Source organism: Spea bombifrons, chromosome 4 (assembly GCF_027358695.1).
Source record: "Spea bombifrons isolate aSpeBom1 chromosome 4, aSpeBom1.2.pri, whole genome shotgun sequence".
In the NCBI taxonomy this organism is placed as follows: Eukaryota; Metazoa; Chordata; class Amphibia; order Anura; family Pelobatidae; genus Spea; species Spea bombifrons.
This window is the reverse complement of record NC_071090.1, coordinates 3,781,117-3,797,500: the sequence shown is the minus strand read 5'-3', so window position 1 is coordinate 3,797,500 and position 16,384 is coordinate 3,781,117. Positions and strand designations below refer to the sequence as shown.

General features: G+C 46.7%; 3 protein-coding genes across 5 annotated transcripts in view; 1 reads left to right on the top strand and 2 right to left on the bottom strand.

The window, feature by feature from the left end:
- PRDM4 (PR/SET domain 4) overlaps window positions 1-6,456 on the bottom strand; it is a 7,339-nt gene extending 883 nt beyond the window's left edge. The window contains exons 1-11 of one of the 3 annotated variants that reach the window (XM_053464922.1): window positions 6,325-6,456; window positions 5,456-5,501; window positions 4,982-5,115; window positions 4,236-4,421; window positions 3,015-3,791; window positions 2,637-2,786; window positions 2,291-2,409; window positions 1,823-1,908; window positions 1,511-1,638; window positions 524-835; window positions 124-292 (exon numbers count right to left, since the gene is read on the bottom strand). In XM_053464922.1, coding sequence (XP_053320897.1) covers window positions 124-292; window positions 524-835; window positions 1,511-1,638; window positions 1,823-1,908; window positions 2,291-2,409; window positions 2,637-2,786; window positions 3,015-3,791; window positions 4,236-4,421; window positions 4,982-5,115; window positions 5,456-5,466 — 2,072 coding nt within the window. In that variant the 5' untranslated portion in view covers window positions 5,467-5,501; window positions 6,325-6,456. The remainder of the gene's footprint in view (window positions 1-123; window positions 293-523; window positions 836-1,510; window positions 1,639-1,822; window positions 1,909-2,290; window positions 2,410-2,636; window positions 2,787-3,014; window positions 3,792-4,235; window positions 4,422-4,981; window positions 5,116-5,455; window positions 5,502-6,324) is intronic. The other 2 variants (XM_053464923.1, XM_053464924.1) reach the window with 2 other exon arrangements.
- Window positions 6,457-8,708: 2,252 nt separating this feature from the next.
- On the top strand, window positions 8,709-10,423 carry LOC128490296 (uncharacterized). Its single transcript, XM_053462126.1, has 3 exons — window positions 8,709-8,721; window positions 9,252-9,314; window positions 9,564-10,423. Exons 1-3 carry the CDS (start codon window positions 8,709-8,711, stop codon window positions 10,421-10,423), a joined length of 936 nt encoding a protein of 311 aa, XP_053318101.1.
- A 949-nt stretch (window positions 10,424-11,372) lies between these two features.
- Window positions 11,373-16,340, bottom strand: RTCB (RNA 2',3'-cyclic phosphate and 5'-OH ligase). The gene is made up of 12 exons (XM_053462590.1): window positions 16,154-16,340; window positions 15,838-15,916; window positions 15,511-15,578; window positions 15,118-15,217; window positions 14,861-15,017; window positions 14,515-14,671; window positions 14,147-14,306; window positions 13,809-13,984; window positions 13,090-13,278; window positions 12,892-13,002; window positions 12,515-12,634; window positions 11,373-12,358 (listed from the first exon to the last, which is right to left on the bottom strand). Exons 1-12 carry the CDS (start codon window positions 16,244-16,246, stop codon window positions 12,251-12,253), a joined length of 1,518 nt encoding a protein of 505 aa, XP_053318565.1. The 5' UTR covers window positions 16,247-16,340; the 3' UTR covers window positions 11,373-12,250.
- Between the last annotated feature and the right edge of the window lie 44 nt (window positions 16,341-16,384).

The following is a 16,384-nucleotide window of genomic DNA, read 5'->3' as shown; positions in this document are numbered from 1 at the left end:
ACCCATTCAGGGCCAAAAGGGGACCCAACAGGCACCTGATGGTTCACAGGCTCTATAGGTAGTACGCACAGGGGTTGGGGCATTATAGATGGAAAGTTACTTCAGCAACGTATTAGTACTCACTGATTATGGGTGAGAACATGTTGTTTGAGGTCCTGCTGCCTCATGTACATCTTATCGCAAAAGTCACACTTGAGATTTTTTTCGCCGGTGTGAATGATCATGTGCGACGCCAGATGAGCCTTCTGGGTGAAGGACTTATCACATAAACCGCAGCAGTAGTTCTTCTGGCCTGTGGATTAAACACAGAATCAGCGATGAGAGAGGGTCATTAGATTAGACCTCTCACGACGTGCATTTAATGTTGGCGAGATAAAATGTCTTCTCTTGCCTCAGGACCGTACCTGAGCCAAGCTTCCGCAGCTGACCTCCAGGTAAGTGAGAGACCACCTAACCAGAACGCTTTAGTAATTCTGTTATAAAAAGACAATTAATGAAGTCTACGTCGCAGGGCTTCGCTCACCTGTGTGTATACGGAGATGGGTCCGCAAGTTGCTGGGGTCACAGAAGGCCTTGCTGCAGAACTCGCACTTATGAGGCTTCATCCCCATGTGGACCATGTAGTGCACGTTGAGCTTGGAGGAGGAGGAGAACGCACGCGGGCACATGGAGCATTTCCACTTGCGCTGCTTGGTGGGAGTCAGCCCAGGAGTGGAGGCTCCGCTGCTCAGGGGCTCGCTGGGGAGATGGCTGTTCATGTGCGACTTGAGATCAGCGTAAGACGAACACTCCTTTCCACAATGACACAGGAGGACCTCGGGATGCTCGGGAATGCCTGGCGGAACAATTTAGAAGAGAACCTATTAAACCAACGGACTCAGGTCTAGTTAGATACTGCGACTGAAGTGTTTCTGATCCCCAAAGGGGTCTTTAAAACCAGACCATGGATGACCCAGCCACCTGTGAATACCTAATGAGATACTGAAATGTGGTGAGGACTTTAGGACCGATGTTAAGAAACACCGCCATTTATCACTCGCGACAACTGGTTCTCCAGTCCAGGATAAGAAGTCCAAGCAGGGAAAAGGATAAAGATACGACAGAAGGCAAAAAGCCGTGAGAAGGCACTGCTCTCTCTTTAGAGACACTGTTTTAGAGTAGCGTTAAATTCAGTCCATGTATGTGATGTACAGCGACGTTCCTCTCTATCAATTTCTCGCTGCTTTCTTCGTCTTCCATGTCTTCTTTATTCATCCGTTTCTTCCCGGTTTCAGCTCTGTTGACCAGGCCTCCCGGAGTACTCTGTGCCCACCATATCCCCCAACTGGAGGAACGGGGGAGAAGCTGTCCACTTGGTGTGTGCCTGGAGGCCTGGTCAACAGAGCCGAGACCGGGAAGAAGCGGATGAAGAAAGAAGACAGAAGAGGAGCTGCAGGAAAGAAGACAGGGAGACACTGTGAGAGAGCGAGGGTTTTTTTTTACATTTTAATGGGTGGGGGGTGAGCCTTACCCATCTGGCGGGCATAGTCCCTGCTGTAATAGAAGAGAAGCTCCTCCTGAGGTGAAATTTCCTGTGACGTACAGAAGTATATCTTCCCATCGTGAGGATAAGCCACCAGATTCTGTTCCTCTCGGTTCCTTAAAACATAAATACATTCGAAAAGACAGCACTGCAGTTAAACCAATCCCATTTTCAGATTGAGAACTTCACCGGCTTCTGAATTTTCAAAACAGTTTGCAAAACGGACTTGGTATTAATTCCTCCAAATCATGGAACATTTTACTCGACTTTTTTTTTTTAAAGCAGCTAAAGAATCCGTACCTTGCCTTCCGTACAAACATCATCCAGTTACATTCATTCTCGTCAGTTGCGATGATGCAGAATTCCATCACTCCGCTGTGATACATCTGAAAGACCAAGGACAACGGTCATAAGTTATGTCGCAACCTCGGCGCAACGGACAAAAACCCCACTGACCGGCTTAAGAAAAAGGATCAACCAATTACTCAGGCGGCCAGAATATTACAGCACAATATTTCAATGTTACAATATTTTGCGGTCCTTTGATGGAAACGTTTGTTGAGCACATTCCGGGGCGGCTGATTAAAGAGTTTTCTCCAGTACCGCATTGAGGAACATGGATGGAGCGGTTCACGTCCCGCTCTTTAAACCCATGAGGAACAGCAGAAGACAACCCTACGCTCGCCATCTGTCAATGAACATTAGCTGTAGGTTCACCGTGAGACAACGAGCCGACAACCTGAATAGGTGGGAAAGGCAGCGTCTGACCTTCCAGATATGGTTGGCAGATTTGTCAGTCCAGCCGGCGACCTCCAAGGACTGGCTCTCCTGCCCGATCAAGGGCCCAAAGCAAGTCCTGACCGGGATGGTCTCTTGCGTCCAAACACCTGAAAGCAGAGGAGAGAAGGCACCGATTTAAAGGGTTCGGATATATAATTAGTGTCCCTTTTCTTTAAAGTCAATGTATGTTTATTGTTGTAAAGGCACTAGGATGGGGGGTCACCGATTCTTTTAATGACATTTTAAAATATAAAATAACCAGAAAGGGGGGGGTGGATAAAAAAAACTAGCAATCTGGCCACCAACGACATGTATTTAGTCCTATTTCTCTTACCTACATCGGCTCCGGTGACCGACTGCCGCAGAGCCAGCTGCTTGGGAAGGGAGAGCCGAGCCCTGCTCTCGATGGGGCTGTCGGGTATAAAGGTGACAGGTCCGTGCTCGGGGCAATCAGCCGGATACGCGCGATCACACAGAGTACACCCTGTTGGGAGGGAGGTCACGATTAGAATAGAGGTATAGATGTGCAGAGCAGACCCGGCGTGGGAGTCTCTTGCTTAGCAAGTTAAAACATGAGACTCCCGTCTTATTCAAATAAAAGGCGGACTTTATACAGAGATCTGGAACTGGTTCCGAAGGGCCAACTTCCGATCATCCAATGAGCAATGAGAAATTCTGGAGTAGAAAGACCAAATTAAAAATGGAGACTCACAGATCGTAAAGAGCGTTGGCACGTTCTCCTTGTTAGTGTTAGAATCGATCTGCAGGGAGGACGGGACAAACGTCAGATTTCCGGCATCAACGTGCCCACCTCCCATAGAGACATCTTGGGTTATGGAAGACACGGTGACGGGCTCCAGGCTCATCCCAGCGCCGTGCAGGGACACCGAGGTTAAGGACGAGAGCGGGTGGGAGGTAGACAGCGCCACGCTCACCGGGTTACCGCTCAGGGCTACCGTGTGAATGGCATCGCCGAGGCTGCTTTCCGACATGCCGGACCGTGCCGCCAAGTGATGCTCGGTCTCCATGACCACGGGAAGCTCCAGCGAGCCACTGTGCAAAGGCAGGACACCGGCGTGACCGACACCATCCGGAGGTAGGTTACCATCTACTGCGAGAGTCTCATGAGAGCGCTGGACGTTTGAGATCTGCCCGTGATCTCCGGCCACGCTTTCCATGCCAAGTTCCTCTGTAATGCGGTCGGTCGTAATAGGGCTGTTTACTCGGGATACATTGTCCATGCTGATCCCGGTGTCCAGCTGCACCTCGTGGCCATCAGCGGGATGTAAACCCTGAGCAGCGTGGCCACCGACCGAGCGAGCGTCCAGCGACACGATGCCGTTCTCGAGGCCGACGGAGCCACCCGGCTGATAGGGGTCCAGAGAGGGATTGTGGTTAGATACAGAGAGCCCACCGTTTCCATCAACATTCAGCGAGCCGGGGTGGATGTACTGGGGGGGAGGGCGATCAGCTAGATACGAGAGGATACCTGAAAAACCAAGAAAAGTCAAATTATTTGGAAATAGCACGTAATAATAAAATGAAAAATATTAATAAAAACCAGACGTCTCCTGTAGCGTGTTATAAATGTATACTGATGTAATGCCCAATTTAGGGCAGATTTCCCATGTTCACAAAATGTAGGTCTCTAAGTACAGTAAAGCGTCACGAAGACACTGCATTTTATTCATAAATTTGCAGTTTTTTTTTGTTTTGTTTTTTTAAATATTGTCTTGGAAAGCTTGCAGGTAAACATACAAAAAAGTAGGGTCACACATGGCTATGAAGGCCATTTTGGTTTTTAATGCCCCAATAAATCCTCAAAACATGGAATTTGATAGCAGATAAGAATTCAGTATCTACCACTTCTAATAGGAGGCCGTTCCATCTATCTACTACACTCTCTGTAAGTAAAAAGAAGAACGTTATATACCAGGCAGTATGTGGCGGAAGTAGCTGCTCTCTAGATGAGGGTAGGGCGGAGGGGGCAGCGTATAATTCCTTTCCGGCAGGCCGCACATCACACCTCGGTCCCCTATACCCATCGGAAGCATGACGGAGAGCGCTGACGGAAGGGAGCTCAGCGACGGGCCCAGATTGGGAATGGCCACAGGCAAACCTGCAAAAGGGAAGCTTAAAATTAACACCAAAATATTGCAGCAATCGCCAAGAATGTATGAAATACACAAATCCGGGACCCTCCAACCCTGCCTCGAGCTAAAAAAAATACACAGAGTGCTTTTTGCAGTCTCTTTTTTCTCCTCCCCTTATTTGCATACTGACAGCAGGAAGCATACTGGAGTACGCCTCTCATTCATTCGCTGCAGGGCTACCATTCAACTAGGGTGCACGTGATAGGCTGGCATCTAAATTAAGAAGAGAGTAGGTTCTCACCCTATTGAGAGTGTGCCTTGACGTGGCGGGTGAGCTTAATTATGCTTTGGCCAATTCATATAACCAAAACTTCTCATTTATATTATGTTTATATATTTGTTGCCAACTTTATTAGGGTAAGAAGCGCAGACAGTTTTTGTTTTTTGGCATCTAAATTAACCCTTTAGATTAAGCGGTAAATAAAGGTCATCCTGTGTGTTAAGCAGCCACTATGCGTGTGACACTATGCGTGTTATATCCGGGGCTTTTCTTTCGGACGCTCGGTAACATTTACAGAGCCCTAACCTGTAGCAGAAATGGTATTGTGGGGAGGGGAGCCAGTTAGCCCATGATGACCCCCCGAGGCAGGCAACGCGTTGGCAACTGAGGAAGTGCTGAGCTGGTCCATTCCCACAGTGCTGAGGTTCAAGTCGTTCATTCTGCGAGAAAATCAAAGGAGATAACTTGCATCGATATCAAAAAACAGCATAAAAAATATATAATTTAATTCAACAATGACTCCCTAACAAACCATTCCGCGCTTACACATTACATTCATTCATATGGCGCCAGCAGGCTCCGTAGCGCTGTTACAAAAGGTACAATGAAAATATTTGATCATTTTAAAAATGACATCATTTGCGCACATTAAAACCCGCAGAAGGTGGAGAGGGCCTGGTCCTAGGAGCTTACAGTCTAACTAGTAGACAGAGGCCTGTCCGTCAAACAGCTTGGGGCAAAAAGACGTAAATCTTTTTATTAAGAAAATTAATGAGATACCTGAAGTGCATTGGATCGCTTCACCGTGGCTTCTGCTAGAAGAGATCTGGGGGGGAAATAAAAATAAATTAAAAAAATACGGGCACATTTTTTTTTTTAAATAAATAAATACCTGTCCGGCAGGGCCACTGTCTGGCCCTGGATTTACAATTTGACATACGGGCGCATTAAAATAAAAACATACAATTGTGTTTCTTGTGCGAAACGTTGCCAGATTTATAAACACACTAACAGCATCTCCCTACACAAGCCGACACGTTTCGTGTGACAGGTGCAGATCCGGCTGCTGAACTACGATTCCCATCATGCTTAAAGTACTTTATTATGAGAACAGGCTGGCTGAGGATCATGGGTATGCAGTTCAATAGCCTGACAGCTGCATAAAACATCCTTATAAAGCGGGACAACAATCCCCATCATGCACAGACACACACAGTCCTTGCAGCTTCCTTTATACACAGCTGCGCAATGGAGCCACAATGCACAGATATCTAGTGGGAGACCATTCCCATCACCACCAGCCAGTAGCTTAACTGTAGCTCCTATCAAGCGCAGGAAGCAGTTTGAAACTACAGTTCTCATTATGCAGCACTGACGTTCCCATCATGAACATGGTGTTCTTGGGACTACAAGTCCCATGGTGCAAAGCAAGAGGCTGCAATTCCCATCATGCACAGGAACCCACTGAAACTACAACTCCATCATGCTAAGCCAGCCACTACAACGTACAACGTCACTATACAGTTTATATCCCGTCACCAGCTAGCTAACAGTGATAGGGGTTGTAGTCCACCGTAGAGAGGTGCTGCTTACAAACACACCCCTCAGTGACACTCAGCTTCATGCCAGGGGGTCCCCAACAGACTCACGGGGCACTCAGAGCGCGGCTGCACACCGGAAGACTGGAAGACCAGGGTCCGTTCCTCCGTTCACCGTCCCGTTGCTGTTATATCGCTCCATCCTTAACACAAAACTGCTCCCCCTCCACTCCCAAGATGGCGACGACGGGATGTGATGTCACGAGAAACGCACGGCCAATCACATCCTAGTGAGAGGTCAGGCCACACGGTAGTGGGCTGGGCTTGGAGCGGGACGCGCTGACTCTCTAGGGGACCGGTTGCTATGGATACCGAGATGCTTATAGTGTGTTGGCGCCAGCGCAGCAGGAAAAGCCCCAGAACCTGCACCGAGATAACCCAGAACATGACACCAACAACCCTACCCACCCACACACCTTTACTGCCCCCACACACACCTAAAACACACACACCCACACACCTAAAACACACCCACACACCTAAAACATACCCCAACACACCTAAAACACACCCACACACACCTAAAACACACCCACACACCCCAACACACCTAGAACACACACACACCTTCACCCCATACACCTTCACCCCCACACATCTAAAACACACCCACACACCAACACCCCCCCCACACACACCTTTACCCCATACATAAAACACAAACACACCCACACACCTAAAACACACCCACACCCCCCCACACACACTTTTACCCCATACATAAAACACAAACACACCCACACACCTAAAACACACCCACACCCCCCACACACACCTTTGCCCCCATACATAAAACACAAACACACCCACACACCTAAAACACACCCACACACCTACAAACCCCCCACATCACGTGACATCCCCCCACACAACACACAGCTACAGCACACCCACAGACCAACACACACACCTACACCTAGTTTTCTAAAACTATTTTTAATGTGAAACTAGTAATAAAAGCGATGAGTGTTCTTCTCTATTTGGTTTTCAAATTGTGCTTTTCACTCTGCTCTATCACCGTTTAAATACCTGCTTAAATACAGGTGACTTAATTCAGAGTGTCTTGGCTTCCTGACCGTTTCTGGTTTTAATTTCTGTTATTAAAAATAATTTGGTTTCCACCATCAGCTGATCGCTACAATGGAATCACTATGACAAGCCTTTTAAGGGTTAATGTTGGAAGAGGCTCACGATCAGATCATCTCAAAGCTCCTAGGTGCCTTAAAAGATTTAAAGAGGCCCATACATGCAAAACACACCTCCCAAGTGTCTCGTTTTTAGTGAAGGAGTCCCGGTTTCTCTTCTTATTATTAGGTTCTGATAGGGTGGTAGATACACTGAACAGCCTCCCAGTAGAAGTGGTAGAGGCTAACACAGTGAAGGCAATTTAAACATGCATGGGATAGACATACGGCTCCTGAATCTAAGACGAGACCAACGACTTTTGAGTCTTTACAGCAGGAGAAATGGCCAGAATAGATGGGGGCCGGATGGGGCCGATCTGCCATTGAATACTCTGTTTCTATGTAATAATTCAGATCTAACAATTGCCCTCCCCACCTTCTAGTTCTTTTAGCTGAATGTTCCCTGCTAGCACACAGGTGCCTCTGGGAGCTTCCATCACTCAGGATAGAAGTGGATGAGACGGCGGATGCATCTAATCCTTTAACGCGTCAAAATATCTTCGAGACGCTCCTTCTGTAACCTGATCAGAGCCACCCTCAAGGAAGACGTTTCAACAGCTAGAAGAAAAACCTTTCTAATCACCGGGGGGGCCGACTGGGATCACGGGTGTCGGAGAAGATATGTTTGGGATTCGTAATTTTAGCTTTTGATGTAAAACGTTTAGTCTGAGACCAAAATACCCGCATGTAGCAGAAAGGGCTCCATCCTTTGATGTCACTCGTAAACATACCCCGCAGCTACAAAACCCTTAAGTTACGAGCTGTCACCGTCTCAGTCTTCACTCGCGTCTCAGGTATTAAGAGCCTCGACGGAACAAGACGAAAGTTCTAAAGGAACCCAAAACGATCGGCCGCAAAGGTGAGCTCTGTGGTCTCAAGGGGTTAATATAGCTTCTTTATGATAAGAACTTTAAGGATCGTGCATTTCAGGTACAGCGTGAAACTAGAGCTAAATGGGTCAGGCTGCTCCAAAATTATAAAAAAATAATTTGCAGCAAAGCGTACGCGAACAGCTAGAAAGAAGACTATGGGAAGGTAAAGTGGGTAGGAGAGGGAAGGAAGTGAGAGAGAGAGGGAGTGAGAAGGTAAAGGAATTAGGAAGGGAGGGAGAGTGAGGGAATGAGAAGGTAAGGGGATTAGGAAGGGAGGAAGAGGGAGGGTGAGGGAGTGAGAAGGTAAGGGAATTAGAAAGGGAGGAAGAGGGGGGTGAGGGGGTGAGAAGGTAAGGGAATTAGGAAGGGAGGGAGGGTGATGGAGCGAGAAGGTAAGGGAATTAGGAAGGGAGGAAGAGGGGGGTGAGGGAGTGAGAAGGTAAGGGAATTAGGGAGGGAGGGAGGGTGAGGGAGCGAGAAGGAAAGGGAGTTAGGAAGGGAGGAAGAGAGAAGGCGAGGGAATTAGGAAGGGAGGAAGAGGGAAGGAGTGAGAAGGTAAAGGAATTAGGAAGGGATGGTGAGGGAGTGAGAAGGTGAGGGAATTAGGAAGGGAGGAAGAGGGAGGGTGAGGTTATAAATCAAGTGAATCACAAGGTGATAGATGGAGCCTTTAAAGTGTGCCCCAAGCCAAGCTAAATTCGGTCGAGTGCATGGCGCTGGTGCACAAGCCAAGTGTCCCTGTGTAGACAGAAGCCCCACTGCGTACCTGCACCCCGAAGCTGATGTTGTGAGGACCAGCCATTAGAGACAGGGCTGGACTGGGGATGGCTAAGGGGCCCTGGAAACTTAAGACTGGTGGCCACCACTGATGTCCGTGTGGCTGCCGGCTTGATACCCATGGCCGCTGTGTACCCTCTTACAGCGTGCGGCCGCGGAAATCCAGCCGGTGGCCGCAAGGCACAAAATCGGGGGATCTTCAGCAGCGGTAAGTAAGCAGCCCCATCAGCCTCCAGTAGCCCAACAGGCAAGTGCGCCAGAAAATTGTGCCGAATCCAGCCACCAGAATTAAAGGAGTTAAACAGGGTTGTGGGTGTTTGAAGCGGTATCGCTCGCACCTTTATGTTACGCAGACGATGTAAGTGGCAAATCTGTCAGTGATCCTCACATCAAACGCAGCTGCAGATTACAAGGAATTCTATCTGTTTACGTTTTCTTTCATTCCTTTTTTTTTTAGCGTGCGGAGTTACAGGAACGATTATAAAGACGGAGACGGTATATCTCCCTCCTTCCTCCCATCCGCTCCGTCATTACCGCTGGAAATGGAAAGATCACAGAGCGAACTGGTTTGAAGTGGGGATTACTGGAGCTGCCAAGAAGCCGCCAATAAGCAAGATAATGCCAGGGGATTTCTACCAGAGGCTGGGTGGTATTCACGAAAGGTTTAGGGACTCGGTGGCCAACCTCGTCTTCTATGTGGTGATATACTTGGCAGAGACTCAAATAGGCGGTCACACGGTATACAAAACCCAGAAGTCCTATCATTTCATTGACATTATGGAAGCCACCAAGCAGGATGCGTTCTTTAACAAGACGTCGGTGAGTTCATTGATGGTACCGTGGGGTATCGCCGTGGACCGTGGAGAGATGCCATTAAGGGGCCCTTATGGAGTAACTTTTGGCTTTGATGCCTTCCCGCGCTGGGACGGAAGGTACTCAGGACATTTTTCATACATTCCCTTTGAAAGCCACCTGAGGCTTTGCGACTATTCCCTGGAACCGGCCTTCATCAGGAAGAGGAACGAAAGGGAAAGGCAAAGGGTGAGGTGCGTCAACGAAGGCTACGCACGACTCCGGCAGCACTTACCGCAGGACCTGACCGAGAAAAGGCTCAGCAAGGTTGAGACTCTGCGAGCGGCCATCGACTACATCAAACGTCTTCAGGAGCTGCTGGATCTTGAGTGTTTGGGATCTCCAGCGCATGAGACCTCCCCGCAATCCGTCTTTCCCAGGAGAGAGTGCCAGAGCCATGGACGCCGCGTCAACGACTCTACCCATGCCTTTTACAAAGAGGATCCCAAAAGCCAAGTGCCCTGAAGAGCTCAACGAAAGACATCACCAAGGGAAGGCGTCTTCTCACCAGGAAAGGACATGCGCTTGTTATGAATGTTTTAATGGTATGGTCCACATAAGTCTTTGATCTATACGTACCGTGCTTTTCAGGTTGCTAAAACCGTCTCTCGTACTTCCATGGCTTAGGACTCCTGTCTCCTTTGGGACTCGTGAAGACTTTCCATTTATCCACCTTTAGATAAATAGAAGACAGGAGAAGAACCCCTATAAACATTTTTGCTGTTTTGGCCTTCGCCACCATCGTACCAGGAAACGTTTGTAGCCGAGGTTTGAGTCCCTTTTTTAAAATACTATTTAGAATATAAACCTCAAAGAATAGGAAACAGAGATGTCTCTTTGTGAATTATTCCAACCCCTGCTCTCTTCTGCGAGTCTCTCAGAAAGGGGACACGGCCACACACACTAAAAGTTTTTTGGTTTACTTATCACATTATCAACTCTTTATTTTTTGGATATTGACCCATAAAAAGTAAGTTTTTGTGTACAATATAAACTAATATTCTTACTTTCTATAGAAGCTAAGCGTATCTCTACAGGTTTCCATGGAGCCGTCGTAAATCAAAGGGAGAAAACAATGTCTTCCACATTTTACTTTTATCAATTTATTTAAATTCCTTTTTTTTTTTCTGTTGGGGGCAGCAAAGGAGTTTTTTTACATTTTATTTTTATATGTATATCAAGAGTGTTTGCATGTATATATTATATATATATATATATACATATACACCTTTTTTTCTTCAAATATGTTGTTTTAAGTAAAATATGCTGTGTTTTTATATACATATATACTTTAAGTATCCATGTTGGACTTATTTTTGCGGATACATTAGTATTAGTAATTCTCAAAAGGCGACCTCTAAATCAAGAGATTTGTGCTTAACAAATATTAAAAAAAATAAAAATGCAACAAATATCATTGCTTACAGTGCTTTAATACAGCGTATTTTACAGATGCAAAGCCCCTGAAATTGTCATTCTTTGCAGAGGATATTTTTTTTTGTCCGAGATGGATCTGTCACTTTCCCCAAACCCTACTTTATTTATACAGCCAGGAAGATTAAGGGAATAAATTAGGTAGCAACTGTTTAAGATGGCATCTCCCGTAATACACACATTTATCACACGCATATCATTTATGCTAATCTGTAAACACTATCACACACGTTTTTATTTGGGCAGTAAATGGAAACGCTCAGGATTTGGACAGCATTTAAAATGTTCTTTTTCGGTTGAATATCGAAGGGCAGCTCCCATCATTCTAGGCCAATTTGGGGAAGCACGCGGGTTCCCAATCCTGCAGCAGATCCCATTCTCTTTGCCCTTTAGATTTTAGTTCGTTCACCAAATACACTCAGTCCCAGAGAGTAAGCAAAAGGCTGCTAACGCTGCTCCGCGTTACGAAGTGCTGCGCAAGGTTTGATTCATCACATCGCAGTTTAAAGTATCGGTTCATTTTTGGGACATTAATTCAGGCTCAGATATAGTTTATCAAGTGAAAAGGCAACAAAAAAAAAAAAAAAAAGAAAAATTGCCAAGAGTTGCAATAAAATAATAATAAGCCAAATTAATTTGCAACGCCAGGTAAGCAATAGGGTAGCTACTGCCGGTTCACCGTATCCATCAAGAAAAACGCACTGCCGAAACAAAATTATAAATCAAAAATGCAGGAAAAAAAAAACGATTGGAACACAACCAGCTTTATAACCACTTAGTGAGATTAGCAGCCTGTTCCCTCTGCGAGGACGCGGGGGGCTACGGCTCGGTATCCGTCTCGAGTCTTCTCTCTGTCCATCAGCCCTTGATGACTGCGATAGGGCGCAGCTTGATGGCTTTCTTGCTGATTCCGGCATCGTGGCAGGTATTTACCACGTCGGTCACATTTTTGTACGATTCGGGGGCCTGAAAAAAGTTCAAAGAAAGTTTAAAGGACAAAAAAAACATATATATATATCTATATCACAGGAAAATACCTTAAATACCATTCTAATACTTTCAGGGTACGTTAGCTCTACCACAATATACAGATGTGTCAAAATTATTTCATGAACTGTTCACCTCTTCCATGACAAGTTTAGGGGACGCCACCCGGATCGCTATTCCCATGTCAGCAAGCTTGTCTAGAACGTCTTGGAAGTCTAGATTGCGTCTGGATTTTGCTCTAGACAGAGCTCTCCCCTGCAGGAAAGAGAACATTTTTAAGAGGAGCCTGTCATGTTTAGCTGGTCTGAACATCAAGCAAAGCCACAAATCTCATAGCGGCAGTAGGTACACTGTCTAGACTACTGCAGCTTGACGGCGGGTGCCCAGCAAGGTTAGGGACCTAGGGCTCCAGCAGGCAATGCTTGGACATCACTTAATAATAATAATATTATTATTATTATTAGGTACATATCTCTCGGACTGGTTTCCATAAAGCTTGACATCCAACTCACAGCTCCATGACAGGTGGTGCCGAACGTCTCCGTCATGCCCTGTTCGGTACCAGTTAATACGTAGCTGCAGGTTCCCATTGTACCTCCGATCAGCACAGGCTGTCCTGTCAGCTGGAGACACAAGGAAAGAAGTGACTAAGCATCAAAGTAACTTTCAGCACGTGATCGCAGGACACCGGAACAGACCGGAGAGCTTACCTGGTAATCCACAGCAATGAGAGGGTGGTGTGGGGGGAAGGCTCTGGTGGATCCCTTCCGGTGCACTAATAGGGTCCTCTCCTTCCCGTCCACCACATGCTGTTCCACCTTGGCTATGTTGTGGGACACATCGTAAATGACATGCATGTCCAGGTCATCGGGGGTCGTGTTAAATACTTTGGCAAAGGCCTGAGGGTGGGAGAGACGAGGTAACGCGTTACAGAAAAGATTGCTAATAAAACATTTGCCATTAAAAACACAAAAACAGATTTGTGGTTATTTATATAGGAGCAAAGATCAACGACACCTCGACAATTAATACAATCTATCACACACTACAAAAGTTTGGGGTCACTCAGGAGCGATAAAAGGCCGTTGGAACACAGGAGTGATGGGAGTGATAAAGGGCTACTGGAACACAGGAGTGATGGGAGTGATAAAGGGCCATTGGGACACAGGAGTGATGGGAGTGATAAAGGGCCATTGGAACACAGAAGTGATGGGAGTGATAAAGGCCTCTGTATGCCTCTAAAGAGATTCCATTAAAAATCAGCTGTTTCCAGCTACAATAGTCATTTACAGCATTAACCCCATCTGCGCTGGACTTCTGATCCATTTTGTTATTTTAATGGACAAATTAAGCAACTCCAAACTTTTGAATCGATTGATATGTGTATTAAATCTAAAAACAGTTAGACAGATGGCCGAGGAGTTCTTACCTGTCGGGTGAGGAAAGTCATGGAGGAGCGATTGACCCAGGCGTAGTTCCCAGCCGCAGCCATGCCTTTCAGATAATCCTGCCCCTCGTTGGAGTGGATTCTGGCGCACGCCAACTGTCTATCATTCACAATGATCTTATCCCTTTTCATGGCCTTTTCCATGGCAACCAGGGCATCTACCATTAAAAAAAAGTTATACATATTAGCATCCAGCCACTTGGCCGCATTAAATCAACAAACCATTTTCTATTTTTCACATATTTTTCTTAATGTCCCTATGTAATTCACCTACAGAATGTTTTTTTCAGGACTGTGTTCAGGCTTTTAAGATTCTGTACCTGTTGCAACCTGATGCCCGAGGCCGCGGCTTCCGCTGTGGATCATGACGCAGATTTGCCCCTTGTGGTCGATGCCCATTTTCTTGGCGGCGTATTCGTTGTAAATCTCATCTACCACCTGGATCTCTGCGTAATGGTTCCCAGCACCAAGGGTTCCCAGCTGCGAGAGACCAAAAACATTGGTTGAGAAAGGCCATGGATAGAGGACACCATCCATGAGAAGTGTGATGACCCCAGCTTTTTCTTGAGTGGCTGCGGCCGCATTTTCCAGACAGGCTGGATTTTCCAGTAGGCAGTTTCAGCTGTGACTAGACCAGTATCTAACAACCCAGACTCCTTCACCTCTCCATGGTATTTGTGAGCAGTACCTGGGGCAGACCTCTCTTTTTGGCTTTGGAGGAGACTTTGCTGGGGTCTGCCTGGAGCATTCTGCCGTATTCTTCACAGTGCTCCTTGTCCTCAGCCCATGCGTAGCCTTCCCTCAAGGACCAGTCCACTCCCATCTCAAGAGCCTCCTCAAGGTCCCTACACAGAGAACAAGGGACACGTGCTGGTCAGAACCCCCAACACACAACCCGGGAGAATACACAGCGATAATATAGAAACATTGTACTGTTGTCTCTGTTCTTTTGGATGAAGATGAAAATAAAAATAAACAATTGGTAAACGGCGGTTAACGTGACATTAATGTGACAGCGGAAAACCAAGACGTACTTAGCACTCATGGGTATAACTCCCTTGGACCCGACGCCCACCGGGATGTGATCGAACATGGACTGGGCAAGCTGTTCCTTCACCGGCTGCACATCTCCCTCATCGAGGTTCGTACGCAGCAAGCGGACGCCGCAATTAATGTCAAAACCGACTCCACCTGACGCAGAGAGAAGGAGATGGCAGAGACAGCAACGTTAGGGGGATTATGTGCGCTGCGCCTCTCCTGCCGACCCCCCGCGACTCCAGTAACACCTTACCTGGAGATACAACCGCATCGGGGTCATTCATATCGAAAGCAGCCATATTCCCGATGGCAAAGCCATAGCCAGAGTGCACATCAGGCAGCCCGATAGATCTCTACAAATGGAGAGCACAAGCATACATTTAAAGAAATGGCTACAAAATAATTAGTAATAAGGCGAGGGAGTCTGGACATTTATAAAAATGTATATAAATATTATATATAATATATATATGTATATATTATAATATAATATATACATATATATTATAATATAATATATATAACATAATATACATAATATATATTTAGGAGGCGACAGAGTCAGAACATTTATATAATATAAATATAATGTATATATTATTATATATAATATATATTTAGGAGGCGAGGGAGTCAGGACTCTTACATGCACGATCCCAGGTAAGGCCGCCACGTTGCCGATCTGCTTCATGGCAGGAAGGAAACCTCCAGCGCCTGTCGAGACAAAAATTAGCTTTAAATATCCCCGGGCAACCGCGACTACAAAGCATGAAAGAAAACTACAAGAGATACTTAGTAGGGTTATCACCTTTGCCCCAAAATGTTGGTGAAATACTGTTAATGTAAACTAAACGTATTTGTCGTAACACGCTGTGAACATACACGACACGAGGTATTCCCGGCGTATTTAAGAGGATAACCGATCCCTCCTGTCAATCTACAGGGGGCTAACGTTAAAGACGCGCGCACAGACCTCCGCCGCGGCACGCGTTCCTCAGTTCTTCAAACATTAACTTCTCGAGCGGGTCGTTCACGTAGAACACGCCTTCCACCTAAAGGAACAAAGTGAACGTCAGATAAAGCCGTCTTTGCCTTATTTACATTTTTTAGCACTCTGCTCCATACGTGCCAAATATAGCCGGTTTAGCCTACCCCAATGTGATGGGGGGCAGAGGACCTGGGGGGCAGAGGACCTGGGGGGCAGAGGACCTGGGGGGCAGAGGACCTGGGGGGGGCAGAAGTGTGGGGTGTACACGTTTCCAGTGTGCCGTGTTGTGTGCATCACTCGCCTGCATGTTGGGCACGAAGCCCTTGCGGATCCTCCAGCAGTTCTTGTGGATCTTGTCCAGATACTGTAACTCATCATTGTAACTGCGACTCATGGTGACAGCTGCTCACTCACTTCCACAGACCAGGCACCGGCACCGGAAGCAGCCACGAGAGCACTTCCGGAGACAGAGAGACAGCGGCCGAGAAAGCCCAAAACTCCAGCCCTTACTCTCCTGTCACTGCGCTCGAAG